This window comes from Thermobia domestica, chromosome 10 (genome assembly GCF_964235325.1).
Source record: "Thermobia domestica chromosome 10, izTheDome1.hap1.1, whole genome shotgun sequence".
Lineage (NCBI taxonomy): Eukaryota > Metazoa > Arthropoda > Insecta > Zygentoma > Lepismatidae > Thermobia > Thermobia domestica.
This window is the reverse complement of record NC_137463.1, coordinates 88,971,174-88,998,868: the sequence shown is the minus strand read 5'-3', so window position 1 is coordinate 88,998,868 and position 27,695 is coordinate 88,971,174. Positions and strand designations below refer to the sequence as shown.

At 34.0% G+C, this 27,695-nt stretch overlaps 1 protein-coding gene across 2 annotated transcripts in view; it reads left to right on the top strand.

Moving 5' to 3' along the window:
• LOC145662542 (serine/threonine-protein kinase SIK3-like) overlaps positions 1 to 24,928 on the top strand; it is a 252,894-nt gene extending 227,966 nt beyond the window's left edge. Inside the window, exons 16-19 of one of the 2 annotated variants that reach the window (XM_081728217.1) lie at positions 1,011 to 1,172; positions 8,849 to 9,027; positions 13,381 to 13,555; positions 17,974 to 24,928. In XM_081728217.1, coding sequence (XP_081584343.1) covers positions 1,011 to 1,172; positions 8,849 to 9,027; positions 13,381 to 13,555; positions 17,974 to 19,412 — 1,955 coding nt within the window. In that variant the 3' untranslated portion in view covers positions 19,413 to 24,928. The remainder of the gene's footprint in view (positions 1 to 1,010; positions 1,173 to 8,848; positions 9,028 to 13,380; positions 13,556 to 17,973) is intronic. The other variant, XM_081728218.1, reaches the window with a different exon arrangement.
• The last annotated feature ends 2,767 nt before the right edge of the window (positions 24,929 to 27,695 follow it).

Sequence of the window (27,695 nt, the reverse complement as noted above, 5' to 3'; positions counted from 1 at the left end):
TTGCCAGGTGTATATTTATAAATACATGTAAAACACTATTAAAATAGTGTATTCACATGGATGATTGAAGAATACGTATTATTGAAGGGAAATAGTCATACATGTGACTTAGTTTCTAATCTTTATTCCCTCGTTTCAATTCTCACTGTAGTGATTAAAAAGAAAAAGTATGTTTATTTACATTTTTCTTGTAATTCTCTTCGCGAGTGCTTCATGTTTTAACAATTTACGAAATGGTGGATAAGTCAAACATAAGCATTGACTTATTTCTAAGACATAGTTGTTCATGAAGATATTCCCGTTTTCCATGTTCCTTGCTATACTTCACGTATATAGTCGGAAGCATTCTTAAAATTTAATTTTTTTCTTTGTTTTTAATGTTTACAATTATGTAGCTGTATGTGAACACACTATAGAAATTTACTCATTTGCGTAGACCCTGTTTTACGTGTAATAGAATATGATATTTATCGATGAAAAATTATTACCCCATACAGTGGGCTCTGTTAGGTGTTTTCTATGTAGATACGTTGAATACATTTTGGAAAAGAATAATTTTCATTAGGCTTTTTATGTGCGTGATTTTAAGCTGCACTATGACGTGAGAAATCTTGCAATCTAACAGGGAATTTAGAATAGTCATAACTAGGCTTTCTTCTGGACTTCTGTAGTTAGTATTTGTGTGTGTATATACATGCAGTTTTTACACTGAAATGTGCATGTTTGATTAGCACAAAGCCTGCTGACACTGTAGCATAGTAACGGCTTTGTCTGCATGCTTCCGTAACTTTTAACTATTGTGTTGCAGTGTATCTTTGTATTATTTTCTTTTTTTTCATAGAAGCTTGCACAATGTCTATTTAGTTCTACACTTCCGTTAGCACTTTTTGTTGTTTATTATGTTTTATTTAGCGTTGATATCTTAATTTTTTATTTTCTTATTTTGTTTATTTTATTTTCCTGTCTTGTTTGTTGGCTTCATTTTGCATTATTTTGTGCATGGCCTACAGTGATAAGTCCAGAACTTATGATGGAGGTAGAAGCTCGGATGAACAGACAACATACCCCACCTAAGTTGCCAACCACTGTGTCGGTTCCCAGCAGAACGAAAGCTTATACACGACCAAAGTGGTCAGGGCTAGCAACTGTTCAGGAGAGCAACAGATTATTAGGTAGGCTTTTCATAAGCAGGTGATTTACTTTATTTAGTCAGTGGTATTATGAAGACCTGTGGTATATTTTACGTATTATATATTGAAAAACACGATCCTTGGGAAGCTCCATTCTTGTGTAGAATTGTCAAGACGATAAAGAAAGGTGAGGAATAAAATTGGGTTACAGAGAAAGGATGAAAAACAGGTATCTCTTTATACATCAAAAGCTAAACTGGATATGTTCCTCTTTGAAAGAATTCTTACCAATATTTCCAGTACGTCCCACGGGTTCTCTTCTACTCTTCTTCGGAGCCAAGGCTTAACAATATCTTATATGCTATGAGAAAAAGCGGAAAGGCTATTACTCACCGCAAAAAATATGTAGCAGAATTTTCTTCTACATGCAACAGGTAGCGCTTTCGGAAGTTGCATATTCCGAAAGCGCTACCTGTTAAATATTGTGATATCTTGTATGCTGTTATTCACATATTGATGTTTTAATAAACAGTGGTGTTGAAACTATATAAAAACTCGTAATGTTATAGTAGTTAGTGCACTAACCGTAAAAGCATTTTTTAAAATATATATGTAAATAATATCTAGTCCCGTGAACTTCTGCTTTCCGTTAAGATATGGAAAGCAAAAGATTACAGGACTAGATATTATTTTTTTAAAAAAGACAGAAGAGACGGCTTTAAGTGTTACTGGACTAACTATTATTACATTAACATGTGAATAACAGCATAGAGGATATTCTTAAGCCTTAGCCCCGAAAAACAGTATCTGTGGGACGTACTAGAAATATCGTCAAAAATTCTTCTAACAACGAACATTATTCAAATTAGTTTTTGATATATATTATAATGTGTTCCATATGCTCAATTACGAATCTTTTTATACGTTTTTGTGTCTTGGTATCTACTTCTCTGTTTAAGAGCTTAAACTTGCAATCATTTGTAGTGTTGATGGTGCCCTCCTTTTTTTCGAGTTACGATGAAGCTATCGCAAATGCAGGCATCCAAGCTCTGAACAGAAAGTCAGATATTCGGAGACAGCTACATAAAAAATTATGTATTCTTTTCTACTTTTTCTATGTTTCTTCCGCTTCATTGCTTACATTTTTATCGTCTTGACATTTCTCTAAGAATTACAGTAATAATTTGACAAGTAATAGGTTGGGTTTATTTGCAGGAAGCATCGAAGTTCCCAAGGTTAGTATAATAGTGTCATTACACCATTAACACAAAAACATGGTCCACTTACTTTGTGAAGTCCGATATTTACAACCATGAGTAGGATAAACATAGCATCTCTACTTATCATGGATGTTCAAAATATTAGGATGGTATACCTTTCAGTAACGTAAGGTAGAGCAAAACGTGCCATGCTATGCAAGATCCAGGTAGTTGTCAGAAACATAAAGGATCAAATCTTATAGCTAGGTTAAAATACAAAGTTAGGTGAAGGAATTAAAGCATTAAAATAGTATATACTTCGAGTAGTATTGAACATTGACTGTGAAAAGAGAATGTGTGAATGAAATGTGAGTTCTTTTGCATATAAGAATTAAAGATGTGTTTTGGGTGGTTAACTCAAAGATAAATTTCTAAGGCCCATATAAATACATATTATTCGCTGGTACTTGTCTTGCTTACCACGTATCCTTGATCCACTGAAGTGGGTGATTACTGGTGTTGATGGAGCCCCTTTAAGTGACACACTTTAAGACACAGAACACCATTTCATTCTGTCGGTCCTCTGATTGGATGATTTATGGCGGTCAGGGTTTCGACGTAGATTGGTGATCTGATCCTTCCTAGTAAGATCCAGTAATCTGGATCATACTGCATTTCGATCACAATAACACCAGTTTTATAGGTGATTTTCAAGCTATTGTGGCGTGTTCTTATTACTCTCGATGAGGCAGCTTATTGCAAGCAGGTTTATGGCGGTATTTGTTCGAGATGGATCGAGATATTAGATTCGTAAACTTTTATGAGAGCATTATGTATGTGCATATCTAGACGAGTGTGGATCAGTCAGAGTTAAACATTTTTAATTATCGAAGAATGAGATAATAAATTCGTCTCTCGTCTTCCGGGACTAACAAACAGGAAAATTGCCAAAAATGAATATTTTTAATTTTTAGGAGGTCTAAAGGAGGAGAATGAAAAATCTCTATTATTTAAATAGGCGTTTTCTTGGGATACAAAATCTTATCTTTCAGGTAGTTGGAAAAAAAAATAAGATTCGGTAGAATTGTGGGTTTGAGGTGCGAGGCTATAGACCGAGCTAAAATGGGTTTAAAGGAACTTACCAGCAGTTATTCGTATATTCAACTGTAATGTCCTTACTTCGATAACCTTTTCTGTTTGTATCAAGGTAATTGTTCTTTATGGACATGTCGTTGATAAAATAAAATACATATTGTGGTTGACAAAATAGACTACTTTACTTTAGGTCTACACTCTTTAAGTTAAGGAAATGCACGAAATTCACTCTTGAAGCAAAGGCTGATACATATGAGATGCGAGACCATAAACTAAGCAAACGCGGGGCGACGCCCCCAGCTGACCAAAGGGTAGTGTGTGCATATATATATAAAGCGAAGCAGAATGATATTTAGGGGAAACTTTTCTCTCTTATGTTTTTGGACTACAGACCTATAAGGTATGAACTAGTCTGTAGATGATGTTAGATAATAAATGAAGGCAATATGAAATTAAATCTTTGTTTAACGTCCCATGATTATACTCTTTAGGCTAAGGGAGAAGAATTATTAAGGCAACTGAATGATGATGGAAGAATGTGTCAAATGAGAATGCGGGAAGAAACGGGAGTATTCCGAAGAAAACAAAGGACACAGTGTTGTCCACCACAAACATCCTTGGCCGGGAATCGTGCCACGGGCCCCACTGAGCCACCGAGCTCTCCATTACAAGAAATATATCCCCTTATAATTCTGTCTATTGCTGCAAATTTAATGAAATTCCAACCACACTTCTTCACTCTTCGAATTTCTTTGTAGAAAATGTCAAATAAACAAAATCAGCTCAAGAGAAAATGCAGAAATCGGTAAATGTCTATTGTCGTTAGATTGATTTCAACAGAAGAAAGAACAATAAAGAATCGAATGAATGGGAATATGCGTAATATTAGTTACCTATTTATGAATTGGATATTGTTCTTCCTTACATTACATTTTTATTGTTTCCGTAATAGTTTTCTCTCTCTTTCTTCCTTAGCTTTGTATGTGATGAATTAGACAACACGAGACTATTTTTCTGTAAACTATTTAATAAGATAATACATGTTTTAAAAATAGCGACTTTTTGGAATAAAAATGTATGTAGCTTCTCGGAGTAGAATGTTTTTAGTAATATCACAATACAGATCCTTTTATTAGGACTATGTATGCAACTAAAAGAATAAGCGTTCCAGATTTTTTATGAGCTTAAACGGTAAGAGGCCTAATCACTGTGAAATTAAAATACCGCTAATTTTACAGTAATTATGTGATATCGTCAAATAGATAAAAGATAGTTGAAATGTGGAACAAGAACGCGCTAGATATTATTTTGCATGAGGTACCGTTATCACGAGTCACCTAGTAGTAGCTTTCCATTTGCAGCGATTTATAAACGCGAAAATAAATGCCGATTTTCTAAATGGCTGGAAATCGAAATCAGATAAGTGAGTCGTGATAACGGTATCTTATGTAAAATAATATTGTTTAGTGAGCTTTTATTCATTTTTATCTCCGAAGATATCACATAATTACTGTAAAATTAGTGGTATTTTAATTTCAGCATGATGGGCCTTTTCAGCTGTTGGTTAGCTTCAGAAAATATATGAGACTCTACAAGTTTTTGATCAGCTTGAAGGAACAGAAGGAAAAAGCACCAGGGCCGTTTTTGTCGAGCTGGCATTGTTGTTGTAATATGCTTGTCTACTAGTTCTGTAACATGACGAACGAATATGTTCTGGAGAATTCTATAGACAGTGCCCCAAATAGTGAGTATTGAGTTGCACGTGAAAGAAATGCATTGCAAATTCACAAGAGATTATAGGAAATTTGTGATGACTTAGCTGTACTTTGGAGGAGGGCATTTTAAGGTGGTGATAAATCCGCCACCAAATAATAAGCTCTCTTGTACCGTAACGTTGCGCATTAGATAAATTAGTCGCTAAACGTAAAAAGAATTTGGCGTCGAATTAAACATTCCACTGTTAACAAAAAACCTGGACATGCATAAAATAACAGTGAAATGCTGCCATATCGCCGTAGGAGTGGTAGGTATGATCCGAAATATACGAAGCATTCCTTCCTTCCACATTATAATATTATTATTATTATTAATAGTAATAATAATAATACAATAATAATATTGCTACAATTGAAATGGAGTCTTCTACAAATCTGAATTGAAATGGCATTTTTACCACGTCCAAATGGATTGTGACAAGAATCTGGAAATATGAAGGTGATAAGGATTCTGGCATATGATTACCAAGGGGTTATGCTTAATTGATTAGTTTCTCGACTGAAGTTTAACTTCCGTTTTCAACACCGAAACTGTATGAGATAGGCCCTGAACCATTACTTCGGTTTCTATCCGAGGCAAGAATGTGCATCGGAAATCGAATCCTGAATCACCCGCACAGAAAGCATTACGGTAACCACTTGGCGACGGAGAGCCACAAGTAGTTATTCTTGTGCACGATGTTCCACAGGGAGCAGCAGTTAATGCTGCCTAAAATGCTCATTGGTTGAAATACTATCGGCACCCTCTGTTAGGCGAAAGAGGTTACATTTACAATCACGAAAATTGGTAATTATATTAGTAATAGCATACCTTAACAAAATAATAATAATAATAACAGAGAAGAGAGATGAAAAAGGAGAGGAGGTATTTTGGTGTTGTATTTTAGATATATTGACTGAACTGTTAGTACATACGTAATAATTTGTATAATGATAATTCAAGTATAAAAGAGTAATATAAGTTATTTAATTCCCTTGGTTAGTTTGCAAGAGAAATGTTTAATGACTCGTAATTTATGTAAAGGTTCGCAAAATTCACGCAGAGGTTTTGCAAAATTCACGTAGATTCATTGTTTTATTTATGTTCGTGAGTACGTTATAGTTTCTCTGTTCGAAAATTAATACATTGTAATTAGTGTATAGTATATTCTTTGTTCTTGTGAAGACCGTATGCAAAGCTTACTTGCAAAATTTACTGCCTACGGCGAAAAGTCTTAGAAAAACTCAAATTTCTGTCTGTAACATGTCTGTACGCTGGCGATGAATTGAGTTGATTCTCGAGAAAATTCTCACCATAATTTTTAGATAAGTTCAGTATATGTATTTTTTTTTTTTTTTTATGAAGTAGTAATTCTTTAAAGCTGCATTAAATAACATTAAGAGTGTATTTTAATTTGAGTGAGAGATTGATATTGTGTGTTGTAAGTGAGAGAAGAATACAGTTTTTAATATAATAATAATAATAATAATAATAATAATAATATAATTTTAGTTTGGTGAAAACGATACATTATAGGTATACAGAATTTTTCCCCTAATATCACCCATAGATACTTTCACAAATAGGTGAATAATGTACGTAACAATTTACATATCTTGACAAGGTAATAGCATTGTCTGTTTTTCTTGTTTAGTTCAAGTACCTCAAATAAACTCAAACACGTGTAGTTCCGTTTGTCATGTCGAATATAGAAGTCTCCGGTATACTTGAAGGTTTTTCTTCAACATGTTTCACACTTCTTTTGTGGGCTGCATTACACCACCCTCTTCATAATTTAACTAAATGTTTATCAAGGTGATAGTTTGAGGGCTGTAATTGGTACTGTAAATGTACTGTTATTGAATTTGTCATTAAGTAGTGACTGAAGCTTCAGAAGTACTTTCGTTCTTTTAAGTACTGAACAGCAAAACATAATTATTGATGGTTCTCGAGGGAAAAAAAAGAATCGGGAGTTAATAATGATTGATATGGAATTAAAAGGTCATTTCTCAGTTAATAGTACTCTAGAGTCTGCATTAACAGCGTAGTTAAATATATTGCGACTTGAAAGCCCTGTACTTTTAATTATACGAGAGCTCAGTGATATTACTACTTTAATATCTATAAAAAATAAACAAACAATGTAGTTGAATACATATTACTTTATCCACAAGCTTAATCTTTCTCTAGGAAATCATTACGTATGTTTGAGTATTATTATCACCAAGAAGTTGTATTTCTTCATCTTGTGCTAAATAATGCATATTCTCAAATTATCATTGTTATACGTTTGTGTTAAATAACCTATTTAGTCCTTTCTGATACTATGATTACTTGCTTTGTGTATTCTCTCGTTTTATCGACAACTTTACATTTACATCCTGAAACACGATCTATCTATTCTTAGCAATTACATATTTGCGCAAATTAGAAATGAATATTTTAGCATATTAGTCTTAATTATTTTGCTTTAAAGGAAAAATATTAGCGCACATTAAATTGCACGTTTCTTTTTTCTTTCATTTTCTTTTATATTTTTATAGTATCTTTCGCGGTGAGGTTTGGCTATTGTATGGAAAAATCAAGCTGGGAAACAAATCTTACCAAAAGAGAAGCACTTTGTTTCTGGTTGGCAGAAAGCCGGTTATCTTAACAGATTTCCTGTTCATGTGACGAATGTCAAAATGATTTGATCTAATTTTCCGCACGTGGTCTTAGTTCAATCCCCGAGAGGTTACTAAGTCTGGATAAAACCTGAATAATGATTTGGTTCTCACTTTAGCTTCAGGTCCTGTCTCAAGGGACGTTAAACTCCAAACAGTAATTAGAAAAAGTTTATAATCTCTCGTAGATTGCATAAGTTGGCTAGTCGTAGAATTATTTGCTAATTATAGTCACTTAAATCAGTATCAGGCAAGATAAAACTTAAAGTATTCTTTGTAAATAGAAACTTGATGCATGTAACTAAGTTAAAGTGTGTAAAAATAATTACTGACCTCGCTGTAACTGTAGATTTCATTAAAAATAAGGAAGTGTATTAGCGTACTCTTCTATGACGTGTCTGTATTACTGGTGTATGAACTATACGTTTGAATTTCTTTATCTTACGGTAGAATTAGAGGTAGTCAAAAATTGATCCAGCCCGTGCTTACCTTTAATGTGTATTTAGTGTAATTGATATTCCTTCGTAATAATTTTTCGTCTTTGTACGAGTCTACATTACTTGGTATTAAGAAATTTGATGCTTAAATTTTTCAATTAATAATCAATTTTCACCTCTAGTGTAATTTTTTCAATTAGTGATCTACTTTCACCTCCAGTGTAACTATTTTAATTTCTTAGTGAACTTCATTGCTTATCGGACTCAAAAAATAGAATATAGTGCAAACACCTTATAAGCCATTGTATTCCGTGTGAAGTTTTATATTGTTATTTATTATTATTATTATTATTATTATTTTATTATGATTAAGTTTTGAGGTTACATTAAAAGAAATCAAAAAAGATGTTCCGAATACTTGAAAAACGCAACCTTGAATGTATTAAAGGGAATTTCGTGATGATAACTGGTAATGAAGTTATTCTGCTTGTGCTCATTATTTTGGTACATTTTAATTACCAAATTGGTACATTTTAATTAATTAAATGGGTGTTTATTTGTTACCGTAGGTCGAGAAAGCTTTAAAGAAACCAATACCCTCCACCTTCCAGTTGAAAGGTACAGCCCTGTACGAAGGGCGAGTGAAGGCTGTGCTTCTATTGGACAGTACCGGTCTCATCTGGAGAAAGTGTATGGACAATCAGGCTGTGAAGTTAAAGCATTACAACAAGAGTACCAACAGTTACAGGTACATATATATTGCGAATTATAGAGATAGATGTTTTACACCTTCACTTTCAATTTACTTTTACAAGGTTTTTTTTTTTTTTCTTTCTTTTGAAGATACAATGTAAATAATGTTCTTGAACAATCAGAATGGAGAGGGGGAACTTTAGGAGAATGTGAAAATTGATAATACATGCAGATTTTCACATACTTACTCTACCATGCTAGAATCACTCCGTTAAAAAGTACATTTGTTTTTGCATTATACGATATTTTATATATATACATACACTGAGCGTGTTAGAAAGATAATGAGACTGATTTTCTTGTAATAATAAATTTTATCATTTTTACAAAACAAGGTTATACCCTTCAAAATAATCCCCTTGAATAGCTACACAGCGATGAAGGCATTGTTTCCATTCTTCGTATCAGCGCTGGAAGTTTCCTGCTGGAATACTTTTCATCTCGTCGGTTACGATTTTCTGGATATCATCCAAAGTACCAAACTGGAGCCCTTTCAAGTGTTTTTTGAGAAAGGGTAATAAAAGGAAGTCACAGAGACTGAGAGCCAATGAATAGAGGCTGAGAAACTACTAATCATTCTCACCGTCAATTGATGATCTGATCTCACAAGAGACTTCATTCGTTCCACATTGTTATCCATTTTGAGGCTGAAGGTCTTCCACACGAGGTTTGTCTTCCATTTGCTGTCGACCTTCTAAAAAAGGATTTATGTTCTGGATGAAGAATGTTCTCTGTAAACCCTTTTCATCATAAGTCATAGTAGCGGATTCGTCAATCTTTACACAAAATTTGATGGCAGAACGTTGCTCAAACTCCATTACTGGTCCAATTTCATAAGAAGCTGGAGCAAGTTCAAACGTGTACTGAGCTAACGGCAGGGATTTACCTAACATCTGTGTGAGGGTGTACGCGGCAGCGTTGTCGGTTCGTGCACAGTGTTGTCAGTCTCTTTACTTTTCTAACACATATCGTGTATTATATATATACTATGTGATCAAAAGTATCTGGACACCCCCCAAAACATACGTTTTTCATATTAGGTGCATTGTGCTGCCACCTACTGCCAGGTACTCATTATCGCGACCTCAGTAGTCATTAGACATCGTGAGAAAGCAGAATGGGGCGCTCCGCGGAACTCACGGACTTCGAATGTAGTCAGGTGATTGGGTGTTCTTGTGTCAGAAGTCTGTACGCGAGATTTCCACACTCCTAAACATCCCTAGGTCCACTGTGTCTGATGTGATAGTGAAGTGGAAATGTGAAGGGACACGTACAGCACAAAAGCGTACAAGACGACCTCATCTGTTGACTGACAGAGACCGCCGACAGTTGAAGAGGGTCATAAAGTGTAATAGGCAGACATCTACCCAGACCATCACACAGGAATTCCAAACTGCATCAGGATCCACCCCAAATAGTATGACAGTTAGGCGTGATATGAGAAAACTTGGATTTCATGGTCGAGCGGCTGCTCATAAGCCACACATCACGCTGGTAAATGCCAAACGACGCCTCGCTTGGTGTAAGGAGCGTAAACATTGGACGATTGAACAGTGGAAAAACGTTGTGTGGAGTGACGAATCACGATACACAATGTGGCGATCCGATGGCAGGGTGTGGGTGTGGCGAATGCCCGGTGAACGTCATCTGTCAGCGTGTGTAGTGCCAACAGTAAAATTCGAAGGTGGTGGTGTTAATGTGTGGTCGTGTTTTTCTTGGAGGGAGCTTGCATCCCTTGTTGTTTTGCGTGGCACTCTCACAGCGCAGGCCTACATTGATGTTTTAAGCACCTTCTTGCTTCCCACTGTTGAAGAGCAATTCGGGGATGGCGATTGCATCTTTCAACATGATCGAGCACCTGTTCATACTGTACGGCCTGTGGCGGAGTGGTTACACGACCATACCATCTGTGTAATGGACTGGCCTGCACAGGGTCCTGAATCCTATAGAACACCTTTGGGATGTTTTGGAACGCCGACTTCGTGCCAAGGCCTCACCGACCTACATCGATACCTTTTCTCAGTTCAGCACTCCGTGAAGAATGGGCTGCCATTCCCCAAGAAACCTTCCACCACCTGATTGAAAGAGTGCCTGCGAGAGTGGAAGCTATCATCAAGGCTAAGGGTGGGCCAACACCATATTGAATTCCAGCAGTACCGATGGAGGGCACCACGAACTTGTAAGTCATTTTCAGCCAGGTGTCCGGATACTTTTGATCACATAGTATATATATATATATACACGTATACCGTGAAAATTAATGAAAATTAGTCATTTGACATGCAACTTTTCAGTTAACTATTAGGGTATGTTTCTTGTACATGTTAACTTTATTACTGAAAATTCTCTTAAACATTAATTAGAAGGATGTATTTTGTAAAATTTTATATGTAGCAAAGTAAACAAAACAAAACAAAAAAATCTTTTACATGCCGAATGGAAATTTCCCTATTGGAAGTGAAGTTTTAATTTCAAAACACGTATACAATTTTTAAACACAGACCAGTATCACTTTGTATACAGTTCTATACGATATATATAATATAAAATACGAAAATATAGCACATTTTACTTGAATTTAATTTTGAAATGCATAGAGAGATACGAAAGTATTCAATAAGAGCAGACTATTCTTTTTAAGCAGTTCGATCAGTTGACCGATTTTGTTGTCAAAAATTGTCTTTTGTATTTATTGTTTAGCGAATTTGAAAATGAACAATCTCCTGTTAAAATTTACCATACTATTATCTTTCGAATAAACAATGTACTTCTGGAGTAAAAGAAAATAAATTTGTCTGTAACAAGAAATGTTTCCCAACTGCGGAATCCTTAAATGGATTTAAAAGATACCTTAGAAGTCTGACTTTTTGCGAAATTATATCTGCTAATGGCTATTTATAACAAACGTTCTAGTACAAAAGGATTAGCGGATTGTCAATCCAGACAGTGGTAATTTTTAGATAATACCTTCAGTGCATTTAAATGATCAGTGAGAAGCTTCGGTGACACACTGCACCGAATACGGTTATCTACAAACTGTATCGCCCATGCTGTAATTAATTCAGGCATTGCCAACTAAACATAAACTTAGTTTTCAAGTACCTCTGATTATTATATATTTAAAATGCCTTCGTAACGATGCATCTTACGCGGATCTCTTGCCTTTGGCGCGGGAGACCTGGGTTCAATTCCCGGCGGGAGCTCAAGTGGTTTGGATTCCACGTTAATCAGTAGGTCCATGTCTCATATAGCCTCGCTGCTGAACGGGACGTTAAACTCAAAATCACTTCACCTCTTTACATTTGCCGAAGTTCCATAATGTTTTTCAATAATGATTTTGTCTCGAATGGCAAAACCAAAGAAAGTGAGACTGGAGTCTGGAAATTCGAACTTAGTGTCCTTATATGAAAGTTCAGAACCATGTTGCGTAGTATCAAATTTGTCGATATTAGTCATTTTCACTCTTCTTTCTTTATGGTCTCATCTTTTCATGATTACTTTCTTCAATCAACAGACATTACTTATACGTATTGAATATTTTGATATGATAAATATGAAGTACAGAGCACTTTAGAATAATTAATTACGAAATTACTGAAAAATAATTGTATTCTAAGAAGGCTGTACAGTCAGCTTATATACTTTTATAAGGAGATTAGCTTGGTTTTGTCATGCTACTTACATCAGGAATAATCTGCATCTTTCATACATTTTATAATAAGTAGGTCAGTGCTTCAGTAATTCGTTCTAAATGTTTCTGTGAAAGTTTGGAGTTCTGCTTCGCTTAGGACATGTATTTTGTATACAGTTTTAAACGCAATCTGATTATACACTAAAGACGCAGTGCCCATTATTGTGACACTGGATTACTTACATGGCATTTATGATAACGCCTGTGAATAGGTACCACCAAAATACTTTGTCAAAATTTTTTTGATTGATATTTATATGCATTTAAATACATTTTGATTTATTTTTAAATACTACGTGGATTCATGACCTGCAGGTCCTGCTGCACAATAACTTGTTATTTATGGTCATTAGCAACTGGAAAGCACTCCGTATAAGTTCCAGAAATGTGCCCTAAAAATTAGAGCTCCTTTGCCAAGGAAAATCTCCTGGAATTTTCTTCAGGAAGCTTTCTCGAACCGGCTCCGTATGTATCTGAAATTTATAATTCAGTATTCAGTAGGGGTTTTTAAAATATTTTCCTTCAACGAACTTAGGACATTTTATTTTTGCGTATATGTGAAATGTGAAATTAATAAGAAATAATTATTTTACGTACATAATAGGTTTTCTGAGGTTTTATCAATATTTGACATATTACGTCTTTTCTGTTAAATAGAAACACAGTGGCATAGCCGATGCCCAAACTCAAGCAGAAATGCAGATAAGACATTCGTTGCATATTCAGCAAATGCAACTAGGAGGAACGCCTTCGCTGTCACCACATGGAACGCCTCTCATGACTCCAACACCATCGCCACCTGTTCCTACAAGTAGTCCTACGTCAATTCCAGGTAAGTTCATAAATTATTATTATTTAAGGAGGAAAATTTGGTTCACTCTTTTCGTTTTTCTGTTTTTTTTTCCTTGTAAAAAGAAAGGGGGGGTTTTGCACTTGTTCCAGGGGAAATACTAATGTTGCCAGGTATGTGTATTCAAAAATATGTCATATTTCTAATTCACTTCATTCTTTCATGCTCAAAGAATACTTAACATCTAACACATTGTTCAACTCGACAGATCTTTTGGTACAAACATACGTTACTCATGAGTAATTGCAAAATTCTGAAAACTGTTCGCTTATTTTGTGTTAGAAAATAAACTAAGTTCTTACTTCATTCCACAGAAAATAAACAAGTACGCTAATTTTCTCCTTTAAGCAACTTGTATATAAATAGTTTGTATTTATATATATGCTTCAAACTCTGTGCGTGTTTCCAACTGATTTGAACGATAAGAAATCATTCTATATGAGCTTTAAAACTGTCGAGAAATAAAATCTTGTTGGAATACTGTCGACCACATCCACGAGTATGACGATTTTACTAGTTCGAAATTTTTACACCAGGTGACAAGTTGCAAGATGTCTGCCTGTGGTGCAGATAGAGCATTTTGCATCCTACTTTTTCGCGTTAGTTGATCTGTTGTGAGTGTTCAACCAGAATTTCGTACAAAATTTTGTGAAGAATCACTAGTGCACAACAGCAGGTTGCATTTGCAAAAGAAAATCGTCACGTAGGCATTGCACGCCTGAGACAGATGTTGAAAGTGTTCGAGCTTGTTTTCGATGCGGTTCTCAGAAGTCTGCATCTAGAATTAGTCGAGAGCTTCAGGTATAGTTAGAACATTAACACCTAATGACCATACGCCCCGCAAAGAATTTCGTAGGTCGTTCCAAGAGTTGCACAGTGATAACGGTTTTTTGAACAAACTGTATTTCTATAATGAAGTTACATTCCACGTAACGGGAAGAGTGAACGAACCAAGTGTTCGTATCTTAAGCGGGTGGGGGCTGAGAAGCCTCATAAAATCGTTGACATGGTGCGTCATTTACCAAAAAACAAATCTGTTTTGTGCTATTTCGCCTCCAAAGTATACAAAAAGAAACTGACTGCAGAAACATTTCTATACATGCTTAGTACGTGGCTTATGTCACAATTTGAACATTAAAGTGCAAAATGTATCTATCAGCTGGATGGAGCTTCTTGCGACTTTCATCGCAAGGTTACGAATCACCAAGAATATTGGGCGAGCTGCATGGGGTAAATACTCAATAGCGTTTACGTTGGTCACCAAGATCAACAGACTTAACCCCGTTCGATTTTTTTCTGTGGGGATATCTCAAAAACATTGTGTACAAACCGTCTCTACCCCAGGATGTCCGTAAACTGCAAGAGCGCATTACAACTACAATTCAAAATGTTGATGAAAACACGCTGAAACTAGTCTAAGAGGAATTGGATTGCCAAATTGGTGTATGCAGAGTAACAGAGTGGTATGAGTTATTGTATCTCATATTTTACCAGTAAACTTCGACAGTTCTAGTAAGTTTATGTGTAAAATTTTAAATAATTTGTACGAATAATAATAATAATAATAATAAAAGAAATAGGAGTTGAAATTCAAATCATTTTGAAACATTCTCTCTCTCTCTCTCTCTCTCTCTCTCTCTCTATATATATATATATATATATATATATATATATATATATATATATATATATATATATATATATATATGTGTGTGTGTGTGTGTGTGTGTGTGTGTGAATGTGAGTGAGAGAGAGAGAGAGCTTTCAAATGGCATGGTTTGTTTTTTTTTTTACAATCCTGTTCATGCTCTAGTTAAAGTATGAATTTGTTTACAAGCATCAATATTTTCTCAGGATTATCCCGTGTAAGTCATATAGGAAATTTGAATGTGTTGCTCTGTTTCCTTATATGGGTAGTATTTCAATGTTTAAAAATTAGACAAATTAAAAATAAAACAAAGCAGTTTTTTCCAGCAATTTTATTCGATATTGACAAGTAGTATGCAATATATTGTATTAATTTCTAATATTCTGAATTTCTCTGAGCTAAATAGATAACAATCCTGAACACCACTAAAACCAGAAGTGGTTCAAATTTAATATTACTTCCGGTTTCAAATATAATATTACTGATTTCCAGAGAGCAAAATTGATAAAAGATATCGAGATGCGGTTTTCTGCAATTGATTCATTGTCCCAAGAATAGGTTACATCTTCTTCATTAACCATCTGTTCTGACCCAAAATGGTTCAAATTAGCAATTCCTTGTTTCAACACTATCGACATAGAACAATAATGGTAGTAGATAGCGGCACGCAGTTCTCTGCAATGTCTCAAGGAAGCATATACTCACAACCCGCAGCACTCTACCGAAACCAAAAATGGTAGAAATTTACTGCTACTTCCGGTTTCAATACAATTTCCATTGCGGAAAAACTAAGAAATATCGAGACGCAGTTTTTGCAATCGATTCAGTTCCCAAGAGTACGTTCTATCTCCTCCTTTAACCATCTATTCAAACTGGAAGTAGTTCAAATTAACGATTTCCGGTTTCAACCTTTAATGCCATAGAACAAAAGCAGTAAAGCATAGCGAGTAATAGCTTTCTGATATGGATTCAGTGTCCGAGAAACAAATTGTTTTTGATCCTATTAATCAGTTGCAACCAGTAGTCAAATGTACTACTTGAAATTTTGAGTATTGAATTCCCATAGTGGAAGTCTACAGTAGTTTTACACTGTGAAACGAAAGTTACTTGTTGAAGGTCTAATCTAACAAGTAAAGGGCCCAAATGGAGAATCGAGTTGCGGGATGAGACATAGTGCGTCTGATAGAGGATGTGAAAAAATGTATATGTGCAAAGTTATAGCGGCTGAGCGCCATAAGAAACGGAGAAAGAGGGGGGTCAAAGTTGGTGGGGAAGGCCTGTGCTGTGTTATTGAAATACATCAAATAAAGTGTTGAGTCATAAAAATATTGAAAGATAGACAATACGAACAGTAGTAGTTTCACATATTGGCAAAAGAAGAATGGGCAGAGTAGATCATGAGCCTCCGCTGCCATTTTGAAATCTGTGATATTGTTTGAAATGGAAAGGTAGTCATGTGATATATCAATTACGGCCAGCATGTTCTCAAAAAGTCAATTATGAACTTTAGTAATCATTTTCTGTACTTATTTGGAAGATTTAGGATCAACTTTATAGTTAGGCCTTTTTACAAAAATCTAGGAGTCTGATACTTGTATGTTGAAAGTTTGGATTATCACGAAAACAAATTTAAGTTAAACATGTATACAAGCCAAGAAAAATAACAGTGAAATTTGATATCCAGGGTGTATATTAGTACATTATTATTTATGACATTACTTCCGATTTGCTTCATATAGTGCCGAAGATGTTTGGAACTGTCTGGAAGAACCGTTTCCGCTTTGTTTTTTGCTTTTGGTTGAAAAGAATGTGGAGTTTATATAGCTACCTTTTGTTAAATGACATACTTACTAATATAGACCATAACACAATAAAATCTAATAGATTGGAATGCAATTATAACGTACTGTATATAGACCACTACTTTTTTTTTTCACAACTTGCTATATTTTCACTGAACTTTCTTTGTCCACCTTCGTAAGCTAAAGTAACTTGGGACGAGCGTAGCATGTGATATCTGGATGAACAGTGGGCTACTGCGGTCGAATGTATTTTCGTAATAATCCAAACTTTCAACTTATGAGTATCAATCTCCTAATTTTTCGTAAATAACTGTAAAGATGATCCTAAATCTTCCAAATAAGTACAGGTAACGATCACTAAAGTTCATAGTTGACTTTTTGAGAACATGCTGACCCTAATTGATATATCACATGACTACCTTTTCATTTTAAAAAAATCACAGATTTCAAAATGGCGGCGGAGGTTCATGATCTACTTCGCCCATTCTTCTTTTGCCAATATGTGAAACTACTGCGGTTTGTATTGTCTATCTTTCACTATTTTTACGACTCAACACTTTATTTGATGTACTTCTATAACATAGCATAGGCCTTCCCCACCAACTTTGACCCCCCTCCCTCTCCGTTTCGTATGACACTCAGCCGCTATAACTTTGCACATGCACATATTTTTATATCCTATATAAGACTGTCTCATCCCGCAACTCGATTAATTCATTTGGACCCTTTAGTTGTAAGCACTATTAACTATTATTAAATAAATGTTTTAACTTATTTCACTTACAATTTTCATGGTCAATATTTCGAATTTCCTTGTGTGAAACTGTCATTTTTTCAATCTAAGTGAATAACATATTCAGTTTCCGTAGAATAGTTGAGATAAAATAGATTATATCCTGTTATAAATGATGTTATCATTAAGAAATTTATGTTGAATGATTCGTTTTCAGGATCACCTATTCACCAGCAAGGAGGATTGACTGACAATGTATCCCTGACCCAACACCTACAGCGTCTTCAGTTACATCAGAGAGGATCACCTGTGAGTGTGATTCCAGATGCCGGTAGTTTTTCAGGATATCAGTTGTTTCCGTCCCTATCAGGGTCTCCGCACGCACAGGGTTCATCTCCTCCGCCTCCAACTTGTGCAAGTGTAACAGCAATTACTCAAGGGCTTAGTGGACTGTCCACGGCAGGTTACGTTGCACCTACAGGCTCCATAACGCAAGGGACTAGTGGGCTTAGTAATTTTGGTGTTCTAGGAATAGGGGGACTAGGAGAGCCTACTTATCCACGCGTTCAAGCGTTGTCTTCACCACAGCACCATCGGAATTCCCCACCACCATCAAACCTCGGTATGATTCAAGAAGACGTGGAGAACAATGGACCGTTTCTTTCTGAAGCAAATAGAGAATGTCGAACATCTCCCTCGCTGAGGGAACCCATTGTTCCTGTCTCAAGTGTCGGTGTGTATAGTGTTGGACCAACAAAACAACCTAAGATACCTGGTTACCCCGGTTATTCTGGTAATCCTCAGATATCAATAACTGACGAGATGGGAGAAATGGTAATCCCATCTTCGAGTGATTCCACACCAGATGCACCGGAAGATATGGAAAGTTCGCCCTCGTCTATTGGCGAGGGTGGGCCAATGATTGACCCAACCTTCAATCTTTCGTATGGTAATTACGTTTCTACCAATGTTCCATACTCCACAGTATTGTACACTGGGTATACAACAATACCTTCTGTTGTAGTGACTAATCTTGGTTCCTATGATCCCTCCAAACCTTCTATTGTGCGTGGTATAGGAAAACAAAGTGTAATAGATAATAATCAACAATTGAAAAAGCATAATGAGCGGAACTTAGTGCGACAGGATGCTGTGCAATTCAGTGCTGATCGTCATGACTCTTATGTGCAGAACGTTACCCTTCGACATACATTTCCCCCACCTAGTGCAACCTTAGTAGATGACAATTACCAGCATAATACGAATGTATTTTATGAAAATGGAAGGAACTACAGATCGAGTTGTGAACAGCAAAATATGTCCTCGACGGGCAACGTATTTGGTTCAAGTTCAGAACTTCAGAAAACTCCAAGCGGTTCATTCGAAGTTACATTATCAGACTTCTGCTCACAATTATGTGCATCTGAAATTCTTAATTTAGTGAAGCATTTAATTGACACGCGTGTACCAGGGTTTATTTGTCAACCTCTTGATAAAGGATTGGCTCTGGAATATCCTGGAGGAGTGCAGATTGAACTGAAGGTTTGCGAAGGAGAAGGATGTGACTTGAAAGGACTGAAAATGCGCAGGATATCAGGGGATCATTTGCAGTACAGTCAGTTGTGCCAAGAGCTTATATCGTGCATGAGTGTGTAGTGTGAACGACGATTATTATCAGGTTATGATCCCTTTTTAATACATGTCAATATATTTAAGCACAAGCTTCTCCTTGATTTGTAAATAGAGTTATGCTTGAGGATTTTTCGTTATTTTGTTGTACATGAGTGTTTCATGAAGACATGTATATAGGAATTGCAGATCTTTTTCTTATTGTTGACTTAAGTGATGTTGAGTGATAAAGCAATTGTGAATTAAAAAAAAAAAAGCACTGTATGATTGTCGTGTGATTCCTCATTACGTGATGATGTGAGATCAATCATCGTGGATATAGTGACGATAATGACGCAAGTGCACGTATGTATGTGTGTATGTGAGTGTGTATATAGTAACAAGTGTGTGAGTGGTTGTACTTAGAGTAATATGTACTTAAGCCAGAAGACAGCGTGTGTATTTTTTTTTTTTTTTTTACGTAAGACTGGATAAGTCTAGTCACAATGCCGACCTTTCTGAGCAAATTATCTTCAGTTCCGAAATAGCAGCATTCCATATGACTTTTTGTTTGTAAAGAAAAAGGGTAAAGGAGAAAACTGAAAACTTCCGTTGTTAATCATAAGTAAGGGATATGCAAGTGTGCCATAGAAATTACCAGTGTACTTCAGTGTTCCTTTAATCAAGAAATTATTTGAAATGTTTAGAAAGGAAAAAAATATAATTTGTACATTGGTTCCACTTTTTCGAACCGTAAAATTAAGTACAGTAAGTGTTTCTTCCTCCTACAAATAAGATTTTGTTAAATATTTTTCCTTTCGTTGATTGGTACATGTGTTATTCTTTCCTCTTCTAAGTTAATCATATGTATGTACAAATAGAATTAGATACGTACTTGGAAGTTGCTCCAGGGAAAGCTCTGAAGATTATCTCCTTGAAGAAAAACAGATGCAAATCTCTGTTTTCATATACTTGTTCCCAAAAGTAGAAACGAAAATACAGATATTCAGAATATATTGTACCCTGTTCTTCTTTTAACTGTTAACGGTTTTATTGTCGAATTTTCGTTTATTAAGACACAGGTAAGAAAGGAATTTAGAAGAATAGTGGAGCAATATCCTATTATATTAACCTCTTTTCATACTAGTGTCTTGTCAATGCTTCCAGTAAAGGTAGCGAAAATTCGACATTTAATTATTATTTAATGGTGTAGAAAGGAGCAGAGTATCTTTTTAGTTTATTTATAAAACTTTTCTTCAAGCGGCTTACGTTGATAAAGCAGATTTCTACATTACTATTTTTAAAAAATAATACTATATTGTACAATATTTGGACTCCGATGATAGTAATAATAATGAAAACAGCATGGACTAGTTCTTTCTCTTCGGTATTTCAACTTGGCATAATTTCATGTTCTTATTATGTGAAAGTCAGAAAGACGAGAAAAATGTGTCATAAGTTGCAAGTATTTCCATTAAAAAAAATGTCAGAGACGTTTTATATAAATAAACGTCAGTAGTAGATTACAGAGAATGATATTTCTACAAAATCGGTCATTACCCTACAAGGCAGAACAAAAGTACTAACTGCCCCTCTTTGTACAATTATAAATTCAATTACTCATTAATTGTCTAATTTAGTAGTCAAAAATCTTATGAGTAGGAATAAGGGTCAATATTATTTATTCTTTTGTGCAGTTTTGGTTTACAAGCATTGTAAGTTATAGATCAAATAAACCTTCTCATTGTTAATACTAATGAAACGAAGAAAAAGTATTCTCAATTGATATCCGTTAATGTTTGGTTACAGTTACTAATGGACTTAGTAAATTCTTATCTTAGAGTATGTATTGTTACTATTTTAAATTTACATACTCAAAAATATACGGGGTATTTTATGTATTCGTCTTCCTCCATTTTTTCTTAAAACATTTATGGAATTACATTTTATCTTCGTTTATTTATTTTTTGTTAAAGGTCCATGCATAATACAGTCATTTCAATTGATAGTTTCCAATTTACATCACAATATTAAAGTAAAATTTATCTCGAATTATACCGTAAGCCTGTTCTAAAGGACTAAATGGAAATTTGAAACATTTACTGTACTTTAATTTGATTTGAAAAGTTAAAAAGTTACGAAATTAATGGCAGTCTAGAAATTTAATAATTAATTATCAGATAGATTGAATTTAGAATAGGTGTCATTTCTTATAGCGAGAATAAATACAGTTTAATCGTTTCTTTGAACTACTACATATTCTGTAACATTAAATTGCCGTTTTAATTTTATAATAAATATATATGTTGATTATAGACATGTGGTTAGAGAGTAGCATAGATCGAGAGAGACGTGATATCTACAGTTATATAAAATATGACTGTCTGTTCCCTATAAAATCCAATAAACACTTGCCTGTTCCTAATGAAACTTTATTTTTTCTGAAAGTATAAAAACTGTCTGTGCTGGGAGATGCGGCTTTTATGAAGCTTGTTAGCAAACAAGAATGTTAGTGAGGTTATCGTATAGAAATGGTCTGTTTTAAATATACATATTTCAGTTGTAGAGTTTCAAAGGAGTTTACGCACACTATGATGCACAAAGTGAACTTTACACACAGTTTGCTTCTTGGATACGTAGAAAAAAATCTGACGGTTAACTGTGGGGATATTGTTGTAAGTGATGACGACATTTTTTTTCCCTTGCCGTTTCTCATGTGATAGAGGCAGCACTGTTCACTTGTTGCCTGTTGTTGTGATGAATTTTTTCTTGCATTACGGTATGTAATTAATGTTATCTCAAATGAACTGATCCTGAGACTACTGTGATTTCATTTTTCTTCTGTGTTCTGCATTTTCTCAGGGTTCTTTAAAAAAAAAAAAAAATAAAATAAGATAGTTGATTTACTAGCCCCAGTAGCTAGAGCTAAGAAGGGAATTTAAAAGTATGATTTACCTATGATATGAAGTAATAATAATAATAATAATAATTATAATTATAATTATAATAATAATAATAAACAGAACATACATAGTAATGTTTCAAAAACTATTCAGGTTTTCATAATTTCACATGTAAAGAATAAAAAAGCTGTGTAAGCAAATATCTAGTACATCATATCCTCTAAATTCTGTAAGTATTATCGGTAATATCCATAAGATCTTTTTTTTCTCTCCTTTAGTAATTTTTTTTTCAGTATTTAAATCAATATGTCTAGTATTAAAATTGAGCGTGGATTACTAAGAAATAAATTCGTTGATGCAAATATTAAGTTATTTGTTTCTGTAGATCGAAGTAGCACTTTGTATCATACAGGGGAAAAAGTATCAAATCCTATTTAGTCTTGTAATAATATATTTAAAAGTTATTTGTAGTAATTAGTACAACATTCAAAAGTTAATGACCGAGAGAATATTTGCTTTATTTTTCTTTCACTTTAAAATCAGGTTGTGATTTAACACGTAACCGTAGTTTTAATATGTATTTCTTCCAAAGGCAATACCAGTATTATATATGTACTGCAAAACTGTTATATTGTTCTGCACCTTGATGTGATAACGTGAAAAACGGTCCTGATTATATTTCAAAGAGAGAAAAAAGTACAAATTGACTTGTCATTGGCCCAATGTTGATGTTGTTCCAGTGTGCCTATTCATTGTTTAAATAAAGCAGTGTCTTCTATTTCTCTCTATAATATATATATATAAAATACTTTATGGTCTATACTGAATACATTGGTATTTGCAGAGATTGAATGTTCTATTTTTTTCCTTTTCCAACTTTTAAAAGTTAACATAATATCTATTGTGATTGGTAACGTTAAACTGATTGTATATGTTTAATAACAGGATATTATTATTATTATTAGTGTATTGAATTGGTAAATAAGAAAATTCGTCAAATTTGCTGTTTAGTGTGTTTATTGCGCATATCCTCAACTCGAGTGTTAGTGCGTATGTAGATGCAATTTTGAGTATACATATATATACAAAAGAAAAAAAAAGGCGCCTGAATGAGCTTTTTCTCACTGATATTTCAGGGTAGTAAATGTTTAGTCTCTTCCTCTCCAAAGTGTATGATGAAGGTTTCTTAATATTTAATTTATTTATTTAAAATTCATAATATTCCAAGTCCCACGTTTTGAAACCTAAATGTATAATTGTTGCAATTTGGTGAATAATTTACAGTAGTGTTTTACAGCTGCTGGAAATTCTTACATAAATAATTTGGTTATTAAAGTAGACTATTTATATATGTATATGTATGGTTAATACGTTCTAATGTGAAAGTGGAAAGTACTTTCAGGATATCATTTAAAATGTGAGAGAAATATAAAATAATTATTTTTGCTGTTATTCAATTGAAAATCTGAACTCGGATCAACATATTAAAAATTATCAGCAGTCCGAAATATTATTTTGGATAAAATTTATTAATCATCAAACATATTAATAAAGCTAAAGGTACAGTAAGAAAGAGTAAATGACCAACACTTTGAGAAAACACTCAATAAAATATGTTAATAATTAATTTAAACAAATTGATGAAGTTGCTTTGTTTTCTAGGGAACTAATATAAATGTTATACTATCTTTAGAAGAACAGTAGACCAGAATGTTTGAAATAAAATGAAATGATTAGCCAGTGAAGAAAAGTGTACACAAAATAACGTAACTTTAATCTTATTTATTTTATTAATAATGAAAATTTTACAGTACTTTTGAACTTCCATATTGAAACGTGAGTGTTTGTTATTTCATATTGGAACCTGTACCAGAAGTGTGCGCTTCTGTCATAAGTTTCAAACTTTGTAGAAATCTATTTGTTTCGGCGCAGGCGTAAGGTATTTTTTAATTATTATTATTATTTAAAAAAAAAACTCATAATTTTTCTTTTGTAGAGAAGACTTGAGTATTAGTATCTGAGATGTGCCTCGTCCAATAACTCTTCATTGATATGTTATCTTTTATCTTCAGACTTGTAAATTCAATATTTTTAATAGATATTGCTGAGAATTCTGAGAATGTGGAACATGGTAGACTATATTAATTTTAAAAAATAGAGAAAAATAAAAACACTCGTATTGTGATAGTAGAGAAAACAAAAATGAAAGTTCAGACTGAATAATAATAATAATAATAATAATAATAAAGTGTCATAATTCTTTATTATCTTTTTTAAATATCCCTAACCGTATTGTAAGTGATATATTTGTTTCATTATCATTCCTTCATATTATATTAATATGTTATTCAGAATATTAATGAATTGAATTGTTATGCCGCAAAGTGTTTGATTGTAAGATATAAACTATGATATACTACAGTCATAGTCAAAAGTTTTTTCGGGATTATGTATATGAAAATTCAATACGAATATTATGTGTAACCCCAAGAAACTTTTGATTGTGTAAGTCCCTTTTTTATCTCTGTATATAGGCAAGAATTATTATTTATTTTATATTATGTTTTCTGTTGTATGACTCTCTTAGAAAAGCTGAGGCTTTCGGTAGATTATTTAAAGTACTGAAGATAAATAATTATTAATGAAAAATCTGTAGTAAAACTCACGTTAATTTTCATTTAAAAAATATGAAGTTGTATTCGCAATTTCCTCAAAATTGTTAAAATTTTGATTCGCATACAATGATTGTTCAGATCAAGTTAAAACTTGATATCCTCAGATGAATGGACGTTTGACGTGAACCAATGTGCGCACTATTACCAAACCTCCTTTAAAAAAATCAGTTCTCTGAACGTTATGTCATCACAATAGAGAAAATACATAACACTAATATAATATAACATAGCATAGTATGATGCAAATGTTCACATGACACGCAAATTGATATAAAGGAATGTAAGATTAATTAGCAATAGGCGTGCCAGTTTTAACCACATTCTGATCTCTATGGGAATTGAACTTGTCACCACTCTACGCACCAAAGGGCATTGCACAATCTTGATTTGAGGCATTCTGGTAGTAAGGACGAACTCAACAGAAGTTACGTGCAATATGATCGCTCGGAAATTATATTTGAGGTATAGAAGTAGCAATATCAAGCTGTTTCTTGTTGCAGACAGTTCTCATGTCTGTACCTATTTGTGGAAATCTTTAATTTTTGTCCTACAAAATGATCATTCAGAGTGTATTTTCAGGAAACAGACTTGTTTGAGTTCACCTTTACTACTCAGAACGTCTCATTTTTTCCTATATTTATCGTTGTACTGTGCCTTCAGACAGACATTTTAAGAATAAGTTAGTAGTTTTATATACAAGTAAGTGGCCACTGCCTCCTTAACTGAAAATGTTTATAGTGTTGCATTCCTTTTGCAAATTCCCAGCAAATTACCGCAAAGAATAAAGCGTTAGAACAGAAAGTTTGGCCGTCTCGTTGGTATCTCAAAAGAACAATAACTTGCCATTAGCAAGAGTCCTCAGTCCTGTTCCGGTTTAGAAGCCAGATGTCTAAAAATATTATCACATAACTTTGATTCCTTTTGGCTTCTACTGTAATTTTATGTATCTAAAACATTTCATTTGTAACTGAAAAGAGAAATTTTAAGAACTGCATCATTTACTTAAGCAGAATTGAAACCACTCTCAACATGGGAGAAAGAGTTTCGAAACAGGCAACACAATAGAAGAATTTCATTGCTTAATAGTAAGATATTTCTATGAAATTTCAAAATTTGAACATTAACAGCGGAAATGTTAGAAAAATAATACTAGGCAGTGGCATTTGAAATATGAAATAGAGTTGAATAATCATAGAAGCAACGCAAAAAAAAAAAAAAAAAAAAAAAAAAAAAAAAAAAAAAAAAAAAATAGCTGATATTAAATACACCGAAGAGATCACTGGCAGCCATTCTTCTTGAGAGATGATCGTTATTTAATACTCAATTTTACAAAAATAACTTCATGATAGAACTAAGAGGCTTCATCTTTATGCTCTGCTGTGTGCGCACAAATCTTTTCTTCAGTTTTTGACTACCGACGAATTTGGGCGGTTGCTTCGTTGCATGGATTGGATTTGACACTCGAATTCCCTATTAAATAATTATAGTAATAGTAATACTATTGACTTAATTCAACACAAAGTATAAATGTGACTCATACTACTTCGAAGTTGGCTTTGGACATCTTTTTAATACAAAAACGTCTGGTGAGAAGTGTCTTACACACGAAGTTCATACTTTAATCGTAGGGTCTCATTTCTGAACTACACACCAGTAATCGTAATAATGTTTGCGTGTGAACTCTCCTTTTAGTTTGTGAGTGACATTGATTATGAGCATATTGTGTAAAATCTGTCGAAAAAGGAGAGAGCGTCGTGATCTGCTGTAGCGTATAACTCACGTTTTTTGCAGCGTGGATCCTGATGTGCTCAGAAAGATACACAAGAAGTGAAAAAAGTTTCTTGCAGTATGTATCGAGCGAGCTGGTCACCACATTGAGCGTGTACTGTAACTGCTGATCTCCCATATTAATAGGTCAGCCACTTACAGAAAAATGAAGTTGGATAAAAACTGATATCAGACTCGTGTCTCTATTGACGCTCTAGCCTCAAATGGTACATCACATGATCTTCGATTTGAAAAAGGTCAGTTTGATTCAGGAAGGGAGGCTTTAAGATATCTGCCATGGTGGTCATATACCGTCTTAGAGTGTATACTCAATAGCCGTAGCCGAGATTTCATCCCAATCCCTGCAGTCCTTTCCAACTTACAAGGATGTATCCGGAGTTATGAATCACCATGTGAGAACTTCAACTCACAAAAAGAAGTACCATGATCATCTTCGATTTTGTTCAAACTTTTCTTATGAAAACTATACATGTTTGTAAGAAACCCATATTTTTATGTGTTTTGTCGAAAGAAATCCTCCAGGCAAATAATTGGTCATCAAAGACTGTAAGTACAGCTTATGAATTGAAGCCAACATGGAAAATGGTCAACTTCGGAGCCCCACCATTTAGTCGTGGAGACTGGTAGGGTTATAATTCTTGTTGTAGTATGTACATCTTGTTCCACAAAGGTTGAGCGCACTGATTATGGGTGTTTTGAGGCAAAAATTTTCTAAATCCAACTTCGAGTATCTTCAGAAAATAGTAAACCAAAAATGCCTAGTTCGAACCTCCAAGCCAACCTTAGCAATCGCAAAAATTGTGCAATGTTTTCTTTTTCTTTTTTCTTTCTTTTTTTCTTTCTTTTTTTTTTTAAAAGTAAATAAGACATGTTGAAATGTTATTAAGCGTAGAAGAAATTAACATTGAAATATTGAATGATACAATATTTGAAAATGATGTCATGTCAGCACATGCCCATTTTGT